Below are 16,670 nucleotides of genomic sequence, written 5' to 3'. Positions count from 1 at the left end.
GCTACATCTGTAGGTGTAGGGGAAGCGACATACTGCACGGGTGATGACATCCCCCATGAATACCTTCGCTCTGGCCCTAAGACCGAATCAGGCGTGTATTCAGGAGTCAAGGAAGGACCCTGGCAGGGTCCATCCCCGATGGAATGCATCGAGGTTCCCACTGCGACCGAGTGCGTGACTGGTAGCTGCGAGCCCCACGAAGCTCCCGAAGGAGCTCAAGCGCGACGGGGTCGCTGGGAACTGCAGCGCTCACACCAGGAGGTGTAGACAGGTTAGTCGCGTGAGTGGTGCGCGCGGCCTCACCTGTTACATGGCCAGAAAGCATAGGGGTTGGCTGCATCTCGCACGGCTGGTATGTGCGAGAACTAGCCTGGTCATGCCCAACCTGGGCCCCCTGCCGCGGGCTGGGCCGCGAGGTGGCTCCATGCCGGGCCCGAGTCGCGCTGGTCAAGTGCACGGCTGTCTGGGCCTGCTCCCTGCTCATGCAACACAAGAGTCGCGGAGTTGGTCCATGTGGCTACCCCCGTGAAGGTAGTCATGCCTACCATGGATTCTTCACGAGAGACCACAGCTGAGGTTTCTCGTGCCTAAGCTAGGACTCTCATTTCCCCGCTCAAGAGCGGTTCAATTCGAGTCTGAGCACTAGCTCGGGGGCCCGAGGACCCCATCACCATGCTCTGGGAGACGATACCTACGCCCTTGAGCGCGGTTGTCGTGCATGGAGGCTTTGTGCGAGATTTGCCATGAACAATCCCACTAGCGCGGGGAATGCGGGAATCTCGCACCTCTCCCTCATCCTCAAGAGGAGAAGAGGTGTGTCGGGGCGCCATGTCCCTTCGACTGAGACTGGGCTTCCTGGCCATCTTTGCTTTCTTCTTCTTCCCCTTCCTCTTTCTCCTTGGGGGAGAAGAGTCAGAAGATGAAGACGAAGAGGAGGAGAGAGGAGGAGGAACTAGAAGAGGAATACCACCCACGATTCCTCTTCTTGTGTCCCCTCCGAGGTACTGGAACGGTGGTCGAGGCTACAGCAGACAACACTGGACGAGGATGAACAACCAGAGCCATGTCTTTAGGAAGAGCCGTGGTCGGTGAACTTGGTGAACCTGATAAATATATTGTCTCTGTAGGAGTTTTGGTAGATTTTAATTTTAACTGACCTGCGGGCGAAGCTGTAAAGGTTTTACCAGCAGTGGTTAAAGCAATCTCTGTATTTAATACCTTACTCTCCCTTGATTTAACAGGTACCAGCAGTTATTTTACCTTTGTAAAAAGTTTGCATTTTGCCAGGAACAATTGCTTTAACAGGAACATGGTCAGCAATAACAGGGGTATCAGGGAACATGGGAGTTTATAAAGTTGCAAAATCATATACATTCAAGTTTTCATCATCAATCGGGACATTCAAATGTTGCTCAATCTCGTCCGTCAGAGTTAAACAGGGTTTTAACAAATCCAAGAGAGGCTTACCTCATAATCCGAAAGACGCCCAAAGTTCCTCCATCTTACCAGGTAACGTGTCGTCATCCATATCAGACGGTCCAACAATCTGTCGGGTGTCCCTCGAGATTGCCGAAGTAGCGGGAGCACTAAGGTCACCCGTTTCCCCGGCGAAATCCAAAAAATCCCCGACAGGCTGTGAATCCATGCTTCCCAAAATCATACTTGCACACTCCTCCGTCTCGGAGAGGGCGTGAGCAGACTTGACTGTGGTAGTTTCTTGAAACTTGACTGTGGTAGTTTCTTGAAACTTGACTGTGGTAGTTTCTTGAAACTTGACTGTGGTAGTTTCTTGAAACGACACACTTTGCACCGGCTCCCCACTCCTCTTCTTCAAAAGAGGTGAGCTCTACAAAGAAGAAGCTTTAAGGTTTCGGCGATATTTGCGTCAATTCTCAAAACCTTGCCACTGCAAGGGCGGCCAGGATTCACACTCACAGCAAGGAGAACCTTGAGAGCAAGGTTTTCCCCTGTATGTTGGGCAAAGCGTGTGCAGGTCTACAGAAGGTGACGAAAGCCACCTACCGCAGCGCCCGCCACGGCCTACACAACGTTGCATCTTACGAGTAATTTTCTCATCCATTACTATCACACAACTACAAGTACACAAGTACAAGAGAAAGCAAAAGGCTGCAGCGTAGAGAGCGGAGTAGACAACTATCCACGTTGAGCCGAAGCGAGTGAATGGGGAAAGCAGGTTGGCGGTGGGGGGGAGTTAGGCTCCACCCCATACTGCCAGCCAACCAATCAGCACAACTTCCTGGTTTTACTGGCTCTTCGGCTGTTTTAGCTGAGCTGAAGCGAATTCCTATATTGAATGATTATGAGGTTTGTATATTGCGTCGGAACAAACTGTATATGTATAAACAGAATCATAAAAAACAGTAATGTGACAGCTTAAATTCTTATTCATTCCAGTGAATATGACAAAATATCTCAGGCCAATTCATCGTACTACTTCTGCAGTCTAAGATTCAAAGATATCAATCTCAAATATAAAACAACAACCAGGGTCATCACTACATAATGCAAGGAAATTTTTGCCAGCATACATATAAACAAGTTCTTGAGCTATACTGTATCTATTTCCCCTGTGTCACTTATGGCAATTCTTTGAAGTTCAGTTGTCATTGTATTATCCGATGAAGGGAATGATACTTTGCAAAAACAGCAGCTACTTAAGGATACAAATTAAATTGGATGTCTTAAATGACTCGCCTTGATGGACCATTTGATACCACAGACATTTCACGAAACCACATCATTGATAAGCTACTCAATAACTTTTCAGGATCTGATACATGATCATGATCAATGGCAGATGTGCACTCATCTTCAAAAAAGCATGTCTTTCCTTTGCACTTTCCAGTTACCCAATGCCTTGCCTATTTGCTACTCTTAAGCACGCTGTCGACTCCGTAACAGTAGCCTTCATGCAACATATTTTCTTTTCTTTCACACGATGTTATTTTCTCAATATTGTGGGTTCAGTGAAATGAAATAAATCTACCGGTAGGTGTTTTTCCTTTTAAAAATATTATTTTAATTCTCCAAAACAGGATGACTTTAACGATAGTAACGAAACTGTTGTAATAGCCAAAGAAAAACAAACGCACGCATTCACATAGTTTTTGAGAAAATGTTAATTACTTTTCTTAAATGGAATGATATTAACAATGGTAACCAAATGATTGTAATAACCAAACAACAATGAAACAAAATATATTTCTATCAATCAACTGCAATACGCGTCTTTTGAATTTACGGCGCTCTGATGTCAGCGCTCATTTGTTTTGCGCTCAAAAGTCGGTTCATGGTTAAAAAGACATAGAGGGGTATTACTATACATTTGAAAATTACATTTCAAATCCTAATAATCTAAGCTCTTATCTAGACCATTCCACAAAGAGTGCTGAAGCTCCAAAGATGTTGGTAATACTTGAATTTCATCATTGCTATCCACTAGACATTCATCTTTGTCTTTTGAAGAGATATCTGCTTTGTATGTGATTATTTCTGTAGTTCTACCTGATTTGCACGCTGCTTTACAATTGCCTCTCATCACAGAATCACTCGAAATTGTTGCTAATTTCTTATGTTGACTTGAAGTACTTGGAAGAACACAGTCTACATTTTCCAATACATCTGATGATTGATCACTGTCAGACTCAGATGAACCAATTGTATGATCAGACAAAAGCTGATCCAAAATAGTGTTGTGGGAATCATTATCATGAATTGAAGTATGATGCCGTTCTCTTGAATTTAAAAGTTGGCTATTTTTCTTAATTTTTTCATGGTATTTACTACAACTGGCAACTCCACTATTATTAAATACCTGTTTTTGGGACAGACCTTTTCTTTTCTCTATCCTTTCATCACTGTTTTGTGAAGCTTTTTCAACAGTCTTCTTTGGAGCATTGTTAAAAAGTAAGTCATCTAAAAAATGATTATAGTCTTTACTTTTTGAGGAATTTTCTATATCTACATGAAGTCTAGAATTTGAATGTTCGAAAGAGTCACTTTTTCTTCCTCCCTTAACGGAATCAAAACTTTTCTTAACAAAACAAGTGACTGATCCCTCTATTGAGCAATTATCTTTTTCATGTGTTTTAGCATGGTCACCTGAAGTTTCAGAACAATCAGTTACATCCAAAACATTAGAAGCTAATGAAGATTGTGCTGTTGATTCAACAGAGAGCTCTCCTGAGGGAGAAGGGTCTATTGAAAGAGAATCAATAAATTTGTGTTCACTACTACAAGGAAAATTTATATCTCCATTAGAATCAGAATCACTTTCAGTTTCTGAAATAACTGTTCTATGAGGTAATGAGTCACATATAGGCACTGTACTGTTTTCTGAATAGCCAGTACCCAAGTAACTGAAGGATTCGCTTTCATTGATATTACACATTTCACTTAAATTATCACCATTTCTTGATCTTTGCATATCCACAATACTTTCAAAGGCCCCAACATTCTTTAACTCATTCAAATTAGCACCATTTTTCTGTGATTCACTGGAATTGCTTAGAACAGGTTGGGACACTTTTAAGGAATAACGACCTGTTTCAAGGGACTTCTCATCACCTTGGATGGAATGTTGTAAACTTTCAAATAATGGCAATAGTTGTGGTTGGCTTTTTGTGTGAAAATTTTGAAGAATCATGAGGTTGTCAAAGGTTGAGCCATCTACAACATGCTGAGAAAATTCCACCAGGCTCATTCCATTTAATTCAGCCATTTCTTGCAACTGCTTTCTGAAATATTTTTAAAATCCCAGTGTCAACATTAATAGCAATAGCATAAACAGTACATAAGATGTGCAAAATGTAACTAAGAGCATGAATTTATTCTGATGCTAGTCAAAAGACTAATACTGCACATGATAGAACTAGTCATAACAAAATTTTGGCTAAAATGAAATAAAATTATTTCTTAGGAACCTAAAATCTGCAGTTTCACATACCTAAAAGCCTTTCTTTGATTCATAATATCATTATACAACTCACACAAGACTGTAGCTGGAAGCAGTTAGGTATCAGTCTGCAAAAGATGTACAAAAGGGTATGAATGTGCAGAGAAATTTAAAAACTATTTCAGTGTGCATGCAGCACACAATCCTAATATGGGATGGGGGCGATAGAAATTTCTGGAAATTTCTGTTTTCTGTGAAATGAAAAATAAAACAATTCTCAATATGGGATGAGGGAGATAGAAATTTCTGTTTGTGAAATGAAAAATAAAACATTCATCAAAATTATGATTACATACAGTAGACGCATGTGGCAAGGATGATCAAGATCTCCAAAAGTTAAACCTGAAAGCACTACCTAGTTGTAAGTCCAAGTCTGCATGCATATAGTAGACCATAGTCTGATTTTCATGCCCTGTGTATGTTACTCTCATCCTGAGAGATGGAAGGGCTAATGATTTCTAAATCTTTGTTCTACCTTGAACTATCACTTCTAAGTCCATCGAGCTGTGAATGGGTACCAGCATCGTCTGGGATCAAGAAAAGGGGTGTGTGGTTAGTAACCTAAACCATAAAGACTTACTGAGAAAACAAGACTTGTACTCTTCTTGTATCAGTACAGTACCTCAAAAGGGGGAAACAAAATGTGAAACAAATTTGAGCATTTGTTGTATTTTATATGGAGGAAAGAAGAGTAAAGCTGAGGAAGCAAGACTTGAAAGGGTTAAGTACAATTTTGAATTCTTTAGATACTAATGATGATATCATAAGAGTATTATGAGATTAAAGAAAAAAATCAATGCCAAAAGGATTTCATGTGAGATGCTACTATATTACAGTAATACAGTAGTGTGATTGAGGGAATGACAAGAATTTCTAAGGCACATCTGGATGATGGAAAAGATCTGAGGGAATGGACAAGAGTAATAATTGATCCTTCACATAAATAAAGTCCATGGTCAAGACATGTAAAAATCATGGAGCCATAATGTTACTTGTATTCCAGGGAATGTGCGGTAGGATTTTTATTAGAGAAATAGGCAATGTGACAAGGCTGACAGAGACAGAGAAGTGTGGGTTTAAACAAGGAAGAGATAAAGTTTTGTATATAAAACAGTTATGTACGAAGCTTATATGCAGTGTATGTAGCAATTAGTTGTTACAAGTACAAATGAAGCCCAATCTAGGCAACTAAAAATCTAACAAAATACCAATAACACAGTACTCACAAACGAACAGCCTTTGGTGTTTGGCCATATAACACAGTTTTACGGTCGATATTTACAGTTCTCTCTTGGTTTACAGATTTCACTTTACAACGTAACTTCTTGATGACGAGAGGCTGATAATTGCTACAGGATGGAAGACGGCGTCTCCCTAGTGATGAAATAAACTTCAAGTTAGAATTAAATGAGAATTATTATTTCTATACTCGCCTAGTGTTCATTTTGCTTTATCCCTAAAGCTGACCCAATATCGACATTACTAACAATAATAATAATAATAATAATAATAATAATAATAATAATAATAATAATAAAAAAATCCCATCTTCCCTTCAAAGCCTCTTGTCCACCAAGGTGACATCTGATGGTTAATGTCAACCTAAATCATTCTCGATATTAAAACTAATATCCCATCCTCTTGACTTCATTAGTCAGTGGGGATAAAGGTGGGCATGTCTATGAACAAGTGAGTATAAAAATAACACATCTTACTATTAAAATGTTATTTTGATAATAAAATAAATTTTTGAATATACTTACCCGGTGATTATAATAGCTGCAACTCTGTTGCTCGACAGAAAAACTCTACGGAAAAATTCGCCAGCGATCGCTACACAGGTAGGGGGTGTACTCAACAGCGCCATCTGTCGTTCAGATACCCATTACTCATTGTAAACAAAGAACTCAATTTTCTCCTCGGTCCACTGCGTCTCTATTGGGGAGGAAGGGAGGGTCCTTTAATTTATAATCACCGGGTAAGTATATTCAAAAATTTATTTTATTATCAAAATAACATTTTTTAATATTTAACTTAGCCGGTGATTATAATAGCTAAAATATGTTTACATCATATGAGCTAAGAATTTTTATTTCATTTTAGAAGTTATCAAAATAACAAAAACAAAATAAATAGGTACCTGGTAAGGAAGTCGACTTGAACAATTACTCTGCCTTTTTAAGTACGTCTTCCTTACGGAGCCTCGCGATCCTCTTAGGATGCTGAGCGACCCCTAGGATCTGAAGTATCAAGGGTTGCAACCCATACAACAGGACCTCATCAAAACCTCTAATCTAGGCGCTTCTCAAGAAATGACTTTGACCACCCGCCAAATCAACCAGGATGCGAAAGGCTTCTTAGCCTTCCGGACAACCCAAAAACAACAATAAAAACATTTCAAGAGAAAGATTAAAAAGGTTATGGAATTAGGGAATTGTAGTGGTTGAGCCCTCACCCACTAATGCACTCGCTGCTACGAATGGTCCCAGAGTGTAGCAGTTCTCGTAAAGAGACTGGACATCCTTAAGATAAAAAGACGCGAACACTGACTTGCTTCTCCAATAGGTTGCGTCCATTATACTTTGCAGAGATCTATTTTGTTTAAAGGCCACGGAAGTTGCGACAGCTCTAACTTCGTGTGTCCTTACCTTCAGCAAAGCTTGGTCTTCCTCATTCAGATGGGAATGAGCTTCTCGTATTAACAGTCTGATAAAATAGGATAAAGCATTCTTTGACATAGGCAAAGATGGTTTCTTAACTGAACACCATAAAGCTTCAGACGGGCCTCGTAAAGGTTTAGTTCGTTTTAAATAGAACTTAAGAGCTCTTACAGGGCATAAGACTCTTTCTAGTTCATTTCCAACCATATACGATAAGCTTGGAATATCGAACGATTTTGGCCAAGGTCGAGAAGGCAGCTCGTTTTTGGTTAGAAAACCAAGTTGTAGAGAACATGTAGCCGTTTCAGATGAGAATCCGATGTTCTTGCTGAAGGCATGAATCTCACTGACTCTTTTAGCTGTGGCTAAGCATACCAGGAAAAGAGTCTTTAAGGTGAGATCTTTCAGGGAGGCTGATTGTAGCGGCTCGAACCTGTCTGACATAAGGAATCTTAGTACCACGTCTAAATTCCAACCAGGTGTAACCAAACGACGCTCCTTCGTGGTCTCAAAAGACTTAAGGAGGTCCTGTAGATCTTTATTGTTGGAAAGATCTAAGCCTCTGTGACGGAAGACTGATGCCAACATGCTTCTGTAACCCTTGATAGTGGGAGCTGAAAGAGATCGTTCTTTCCTCAGATATAAGAGGAAGTCAGCTATTTGAGTTACATAGGTACTGGTCGAGGATACGGATACTGACTTGCACCAGTTTCGGAAGATTTCCCACTTCGATTGGTAGACTCTAAGGGTGGATGTTCTCCTTGGTCTAGCAATCGCTCTGGCTGCCTCCTTCGAAAAGCCTCTAGCTCTCGAGTCTTTCGATAGTCTGAAGGCAGTCAGACGAAGAGCGTGGAGGCCTTGGTGTACCTTCTTTACGTGTGGCTGACGTAGAAGGTCCACCCTTAGGGGAAGTGTTCTGGGAACGTCTACTAGCCATCGAAGTACCTCGGTGAACCATTCTCTCGCGGGCCAGAGGGGAGCAACTAGTGTCAACCTTGTCCCTTCGTGAGAGGCGAACTTCTGCAGTACCTTGTTGACAATCTTGAACGGAGAGAATGCATATAGATCTAGATGTGACCAATCTAGGAGAAAGGCATCTATATGAACTGTTGCTGGGTCCGGGATTGGTGAGCAAAATATTGGGAGCCTCTTGGTCATCGAGGTTGCGAAGAGATCTATGGTTGGCTGGCCCCAGGTGGCCCAAAGTCTCTTGCATACATCCTTGTGGAGGGTCCATTCTGTTGGAATTATTTGTCCCTTCCGACTGAGACAATCTGCCATGACATTCAAGTTGCCTTGGATGAACCTCGTTACTAGTGATATGTTTAGACCTTTTGACCAGGTGAGGAGGTCCCTTGCGATCTCGTACAACGTCAGAGAGTAGGTCCCTCCTTGCTTGGAGATGTACGCCAAAGCCGTGGTGTTGTCCGAGTTCACCTCCACCACTTTGCCTTGAAGGAGAGACCTGAAGCTTTTCCAGGCCAGACGTACTGCCAGTAGCTCCTTGCAGTTGATATGCATTGTCCTTTGACTCGAGTTCCATATTCCCGAGCATCCCCGACCGTCTAATGTCGCACCCCAGCCTACGTCCGATGCGTCCGAGAAGAGAACGTGGTTGGGAGTCTGAACAGCCAGGGGAAGACCCTCTCTTAGGTTGATATTGTCCTTTCACCAAGTCAGACAAGACTTTATCTTTTCGGAAACCGGGATCGAGACCGCTTCTAGCGTCTTGTCCATTTTCAAGTGAAAAGCTAGATGGTAATGAAGAGGACGGAGGTGTAGTCTTCCTAGTGACACAAATTGTTCCACGGATGACAGCGTCCCTACCAGACTCATCCACAGCCTGACTGAGCAGCGTTCCTTCTTCAGCATCTTCTGGATGGATAGCAGGGCTTGATCTATTCTGGGGGCTGATCGTCTTGTTGTTCAGCAACGTCCTCATCAGAGGGTTCCTCATCCGAAAACTGATGAGGAACCGGCAACGGAGTGGGCAACGTCTGGCTCGCTGAGTCCGGTCGCACTGGTGGATGCGTGACGGAGCCGGACGCAATATCATGGAACTGCTGCACAGTCTGTGAACTGTCAACAACCATGGGTGCGCGAGGAAGCACAGCGTCAACCCGAGACTGTCTAGACCGTCTGGGTTGTGCAGTCAACACCCTACCGGGTTGCTGAGGTTGACGCACTGCGTCAAAACAAGTCACCTCTGCTGGTTGTTGAACGTCCTGAACGTCAACAACCACCTCCGAGCGTCGCTTAACGTCAACGTGCGGCTGGCAACCCACACTGGGTCGCATCGGTGGAGGAACCACCTCAACTGGCAGACGCGAGTAGGTTACCTCAGCGTCAACAGGGCGCACAACCGACCGGTTGGAAGGTTGTTGGCCAGAAGGTTCGGTAGCAACCTTCTCCGCATTTAAGTCCTCTATCAAGGACGCAAGCTTGGACTGCATGTCTTGCAGCAAAGCCCATTTAGGGTCTACGGGAGCAGGTGTGGCAACAGACGGGGTTAGCGACTGAGGCGGAACCGTTTACCATCCCTGAAAGCCTTGTTATGCGTGACATAATTGTACAGCAAAACATCAAAGGCTCGAAAACAGCTGTAAAGTTGACCTGTAAACAACTTGGAGCGTCTCCTGGCTAGGCGCCAGGTAGAGTCTACCAGAATTGAGAAGTCTATCTGGACAGAGGCATGAACTCCCAAGCCGAGAACTTCTCTCGTGTCATATCAGACTCTCGCTCTATAAACCAGTTTAAAAGAAGGGAAAGCAAAGGCTGTATCCCCCAAACTCCTCCTGGTGAAAAACCAGTCGCCTAGCCAACGTAACGCTCTCTAGGAGAGCGAGAGAGCACTAGCTTAAAAACAACGGCTTCGAAGTAGCTAGGCCTAGTGTAAGCTCTGACGTTTAGGCGAACGAGGAGCAGCAGTTACAAAAAGATCCGGACGAAGATCCTTAAAAAAAATCATCATGATTTAATTAAAGTCCATAGGAGGCTAAGCAGCTTTAGGCTCCTCTCCATCTGACAGAGTCCTCAAGGGAATATCAGTAGGAGGGAGAACAGCAACTTCCTCATCTACAGGAACCTTGTCCGATAAAAGCTGAGTCTCAAGCAAGGGAGAGACCTACCGTGGTGGCAATGCTTTACAAGCAGAGTCCACACTCACTGGTGCATTAGTAGCGGACCAGAACGCAACGTCATGTAACTGCTTGACAGTCTGTGAACTGTCAACAACTGAACTGTCAACCACAACAGGTGCGTGAGGACGCACAGCGTCCACTCGAGACTGCTTTGACTGCCTAGACTGAGCAGTCAAAACGACTCTAGAATGCGGAGGTTGACGCACAGCGTCAATACAAGTCAACTCCGATTGTTAGTGAACGTCTTGAACGTCAACAGGAGCATCAGCAAGTGGCCTAACGTCCAAATGCGGCTGAAAAACCACACGAGACCGCATCGAGTGTGGTTCTAAACAACCTGACTGACGTGACTAAGCTACGCCAACGTCAACAGTAAGCACAAAGGAACGTTAGGTTGGCTGAAAGCCAGGATATCGATGAGATAAACGGCTAGACTCAACGGACTAATCGGTAGAATAGTCTTCCATAAGGGAGGCAAGCATATACTGCATGTCTTGCCATACAACCCATTAAGGATCAACGGAAATGGTTGTGGTAAGAGACGAGGGTAACGTCTGTGACCGCAACACTTTGCCTACAAAAAAAGACTCTCGGAGTCTGTGTTACGCTTTTGTTAGGCGGCGAGCAGTTATCCGATGACTGCAAAGGGTCAGAGCTGTCCTAATGGTTGTAACCAGGACGCTGGACCTGTCCTGAAAGGACTGACTTTCGCTTAAGGGCTTCGAAACCTTGTGACAGGTTTCTTATGCGAAAAGCCTTCGGATGACGAGGAGAAACGTCTCTCTCGTCTTATGGTAGGGGAGATCTTGGTAAGATACACCCGATACCATAGAGGGAAAAACGTCTGTTCGTTGGTCAAGGCCTCTCGAACCCATAAGTCGTTTGACATTACTTCTCCCCTGGGCTTGGGAGCATGTAAGAGGTCCCGGACTAGGTGAACGACAGGCACGAACAGACGAACCCTCGGACGCAACACTGTAACACTTTGCGCCTCGGACGCAACACTGTAACACTTTGCGCATATCACTTTATCACTTCGATTTTCTGTTTTGCACTTATTTCTACCTGAAACACGCAATTCTACCCTTCATTAAAAGGTAGTAATAGCGAAATCAGTCGTATAATGCAAGCTCATTAATACCAGCAAAAAACAGAAAACATATTTTAAGATAAAAAAAATCAGTGGCTGGGAAAGAGACTAAACACTAGTTCATATAACTACGTTTTCAATCTCTCACCGCACATAGCCTGGGGACGAGAATAAAAAACTAAAACGTTTTATCCTTCCTCCCCGTACAGCGACTAGGGACGCGAGTAACACGAGAACAACGTTACCCGCTTGAACGGAACGTTTTCTCTCCTCTCTCTCCCTCCGTCTCTATCTCTCTCTCTCTTTCTCTCTTGATTTCGCACCTAAGAGAAGAGCCCAATTATATTTCGTCAAAAAAACATGTTATTTGACTAAAGGAAAAAACTGAAAGGTTTTTCAATAAAAAGTTCCTTTAAATTAGAATTTAAAACATTTAAGCTAAGAAAGAATGAACAAAACGTCAGAATCGATTTACTCTTACTGCAAAGTGAAACCGTGATACACTCTCTCTCTATCGTAACGATAGAGCGCATGTTGAACGTCCTGAACGTCAACAACTGCGTAGCATAAAAAAACTAAACGTTAGTTCATCTTTGAAAACTTTCATAAAATATTACATTTAAAAAGTTTTAAATCCTTAGCTCTTTAAAAGCTAATTACGATATAAAGGGCTCAACGTTGATTAACTTCGGTTTCCAAGTTAGGACCGCCTACTCTCAGGAAAGGTCTATATAAACAAAACATTAAAATTTATTTTTATATGTTTATAATAAATGGAAAGTTAATCGAAGAGGCCTAATAAAGGCGGAGAGATATAAAATATATAGAGGAAAATCTATAACGTGATAAGAATTACTAAAAGCCTAAACACACTTCCGTCTAAGGGAAGGGTCGGCCATTTAAAAGTGAAAGAAAGTCCATACTCTCTTTGTCACCATAATTGAATCTATCCAAAACGAGTTCAAGATTTAAGATGAAGATAAAACACCTGCATAGCGAAAGCTCAAAACTAGAATAAAGTACTTCACCAATTAGTTGTGAAAAAACTCCAGTTTAGCAACAGCGAATAAGAGCGTCTTGTCGATAGCTCGACAGAGAGAAAATTGAGTTCTTTGTTTACAATGAGTAATGGGTATCTGAACGACAGATGGCGCTGTTGAGTACACCCCCTACCTGTGTAGCGATCGCTGGCGAATTTTTCCGTAGAGTTTTTCTGTCGAGCAACAGAGTTGCAGCTATTATAATCACCGGCTAAGTTAAATATTGAAAAATCAAATTTATTTCTATGAACCTCTCCTGATGTTCATTTTTCCAACTAATAAAAGATCATCCAGTGAAATCATTATATGTACAGTATTTCCAAAGCAAGTGTTGTATTCATTAATATCATTGTCTCTGAGAATGTGGAGGGTAATCTCCATGCTTCTCGATGTAGCATGTAAGGGTTGCTTAAGAAGAACGGTCACTCCAACTACAGAGACACAGATCTCAAAACCACTCATTTTACGGCTAACAAGGGGCCCCTAGCATCACCCTGCTGTCCATTAATACACTATAATACAACTTTTCTTGTCCTGAACTAGTTTACCACCTGTCAAATCATGGCAAACTGGGAAAAATGCACCAGTCTGGATTCAACCAGTCCTGCAATAAGGCATCTCTGTCACTCGGTTCCTTTTCTAGGAAATTCGGTACCCAATTTATACTATAATTTTATTTTCAAAATGTGACCCAGTAAATCCTTCCAACAACACTTTACATTTTTTTTACCCATAAAGAACCATGAATAAATTATTCGTTAGGTAGTAGGTTGGACAGAGCACCAGCCACCCGTTGAGATACTACCGCTAGAGTTTTTGGGGCCTTTGACTGGCCAGAACAGTACTACAATGGATCCCTCTCTCTAGTTATGGCTCATTTTGTCTTTGCCTACACATAGACCGAATATTCGAGCATATCTTTTCCACATTCTCCTCTGTCCTCATGCACCTAACAACAATGACATTAAACAATTCATCTTCACTCAAGGGGTTAACTACTGCACTATACTTGCTCAGTGGCTACTTTCCTCTTGGTAGGAGTAGAAGAGACTCTTTAGCTATGATAAGCAGTTTTTACAGGAGGAGGACACTCCAAAATCAAACCATCGTTCTCTAGTCTTGGGTAGTGCCATAAACTCTGTACCATGGCCTTCCACTGTCTTGGATTACACTTGAGAATACACTCGTGGCATGCTGTTTTTAAAGTTTATATATGAAAGAGCTGATTTAATGTTGTTACTGTTCTTAAGAGGTTTTATTTTGATTGTTTATTACTTCTCTTGTAGTTTATTGTATCCTAGTTTCCTTTCCTCACTGGGCTATTTTTCCCAGTTGAAGCCCTCGGGATTATAGCATCTTGCTCTTCCAACTAGTGTTATAGCTTAGCCTGTAATAATAATAATAATAATAATAATAATAATAATAATAATAATAATAATAATAATGATAATGATAATAATATTTTTGGGCTCAAGCCATGGCGTCCTGATGGAAGGTTCCTTTTTGGTAGCTTCCTTGGGTAAATAACTACTAAGATATTCCCAGAGAATTTAACCACAGGTTATCACAGAATTCTAACTTCTGGAGCGAGTATCCTAAAGGTTTCCCTTTTAAGACATCGTATATCAACAGGGGACGCATGTATTAACGCGCCACATAGCTATCTACACCCCGAACAGAGTTAATGCTTCGGTGTGTAAGGGCTGAGAATAGCTGGGAGCCGTTCCATAGCTAATCTCATTCGTGGCTACTTCTGGTACTCGAGACGTAAACAAACGGGCGCCATTGCTTAAATGACGTCACGACCGTCTTCATCCTTTGTTCAGTAGCTTACCCTACTTAGACGGATTTTCCCTGTGCCTTACTTATCGCTTTGCATCTACGTTATGTCGCTACCTTCGGCCTCGCCTTCTTCTGGAAAGTTGAGTACAAGGTTCCAGTATTGTTTAGTTAAGCTCTGACCGTAAAGTAAATATTACTTTCCGAGATAATTGTTGTTTTGTGGCAGAGCTGTGCCTCTACCGGACCCGCCATTTTATGGCGTCGTTGTTGTTATGCATGCCTTATTTAGTTAGCCACAACAACGCTTCCGGCCTTATTTACTAATCGATAACATTAGTTTATTTAGTCTTCATAGCTAGGAACTTTTATATCGTGTTTCGACGCTTTTTATCGGTCATCGATTGACCTCATACCAGTCGGCTTCTATAGCCCCCAGGCCAGAGCGCCTATATATAAGTGTTCATGCATGATTTATTAGTGATCCTAGGCTAAGTTATGAAGATAGTGGCATTATTTTACAATACTTTCGACTGTGATGCAAGTGTTTTTCGCCTTCAGGGACCATATAGGGGATAGGTTAGTTAGTGTCCCTTCCTAACCTAACCTACTTGTAGGACCCCTATATGCTTCCTTCATCCCCTGCCTTGGCATTCCCTCTGTTTAGCCTTGATTCCCTTACTAAGTAAAGGGATCAAGTGCCTAACGGAGTATTTTATCGCCTCTCAGTCCTCCCTAAGGGAATGAACCCCCCTTAGGGTTGCGTCCGAGAGTGAGGAACGGCTAGCCCTTCCTCTATGGCTAGGACTAGTCTATGACTGTCCTGCTATAGCGATATGTCTTCTATCTTTCCTAGTTCAGGGCTCTTAGCCCTGCTCTAGGTTAGGTTTTGGAAAGGTTATTCTGTCCCCTGCTGAAACTGTACCCATGCACCGTTTCAGCCAGGCTGCCTTATCTTAGGTTAGGGAGTGTCCTCCCTTTCCCTAGTGGCCGCTCTGGTACAGAACCCCTTCCATGGAAGACTCTTCTCTTCTCCCCTCCCTACCTATCTCTTGTATAGCCTAGCCTACACTTAGGTTAGTCGATACCCATCTGTCCCCTGTCCTACAACTCCTCCTTAGGGTGGAGTGATAGGGCTACCTTGAGCTTCTATGTGCAGTCCGCTCTGGTACATATACCCTTCATAGTGTCCTATGGGGTTAGCCACTGGATGTGTTCTGCATGTAGAGGTCTCCCCCTCTTTGGGTGTCCCCTAGCCCTCCCTTGGGCTACCCTAGCTCCCGGTCCTCTGAGACCCCTGCTTCTGGGTGATAGAGCCAGCCTCTATCATGGGTACACCCTCTCAGGGGGGGATGTCTGGGAGTCCATGACTGGACTTCTTACATCCCTCCCCCTGTCTCTCTCACTATCCGGGTGCCGGTCCCTTGCCGCCTCCACTGTCGGCAATACCCGCCTCCTACCTTGGTGACTCTCCCCTACCCTCATGCCGCCAGCCCCCCGCGTGCCGGGGGACTGCCGACCGCCGCCGGCTCCTGCCGATGGCTCTCCTCCTTCCTCCTAGCTTCGCCGTCCGCCTGCCGGTCGGCCACCGGAGTGCCGGCATCCACTGCCGGCAACCTGGTTCCGCTATAACCATCCTTGTCCCAGTCACCAATCCGGCATCCTCCGACTGCCGGAGCCGCCGCTCCTCTGCCGGCGTGCCGCCGTTGTGCCGGCGGCCGCCACCCTGGTATTACTCTTGACTTACATATTGTCTGTTCTAATGCCAGAAACTCTGCTGGAGCGGCCTCCGGCGTGCCGGAGGTCTGCCGGAACCCCCCGGAGGCGTCAAGACTACTTGCACCCCCTTCTACTAGCTATCATATGAATACTGATAGCCCTACACTGCAAACAGATGGCCTGTTTACACTCTTAAGATCAGTGCCTTGGTACTGTTCTATTAGTAATCATGCTGTCTCTTTGCATTCTTTAAAAATTCCAGCATGC

At 43.3% G+C, this 16,670-nt stretch overlaps 1 protein-coding gene across 3 annotated transcripts in view; it reads right to left on the bottom strand.

Annotated features, from left to right (window-relative positions):
* Window positions 1-2,240: 2,240 nt before the first annotated feature.
* The window catches only part of LOC137642545 (uro-adherence factor A-like), an 82,559-nt gene continuing 68,129 nt past the window's right edge, over window positions 2,241-16,670 (bottom strand). The window contains exons 2-4 of one of the 3 annotated variants that reach the window (XM_068375197.1): window positions 6,202-6,349; window positions 4,967-5,043; window positions 2,241-4,757 (exon numbers count right to left, since the gene is read on the bottom strand). In XM_068375197.1, the coding sequence (XP_068231298.1) occupies window positions 3,368-4,757; window positions 4,967-4,989 (1,413 nt within the window). In that variant the 5' untranslated portion in view covers window positions 4,990-5,043; window positions 6,202-6,349 and the 3' untranslated portion in view covers window positions 2,241-3,367. The remainder of the gene's footprint in view (window positions 4,758-4,966; window positions 5,044-6,201; window positions 6,350-16,670) is intronic. The other 2 variants (XM_068375196.1, XM_068375195.1) reach the window with 2 other exon arrangements.

The sequence above is a fragment of the Palaemon carinicauda genome, chromosome 6, assembly GCF_036898095.1.
Source record: "Palaemon carinicauda isolate YSFRI2023 chromosome 6, ASM3689809v2, whole genome shotgun sequence".
Classification (NCBI taxonomy): Eukaryota; Metazoa; Arthropoda; class Malacostraca; order Decapoda; family Palaemonidae; genus Palaemon; species Palaemon carinicauda.
Note: the sequence above shows the minus strand (reverse complement) of the source record. Positions and strands in the feature narration are given on the sequence as shown.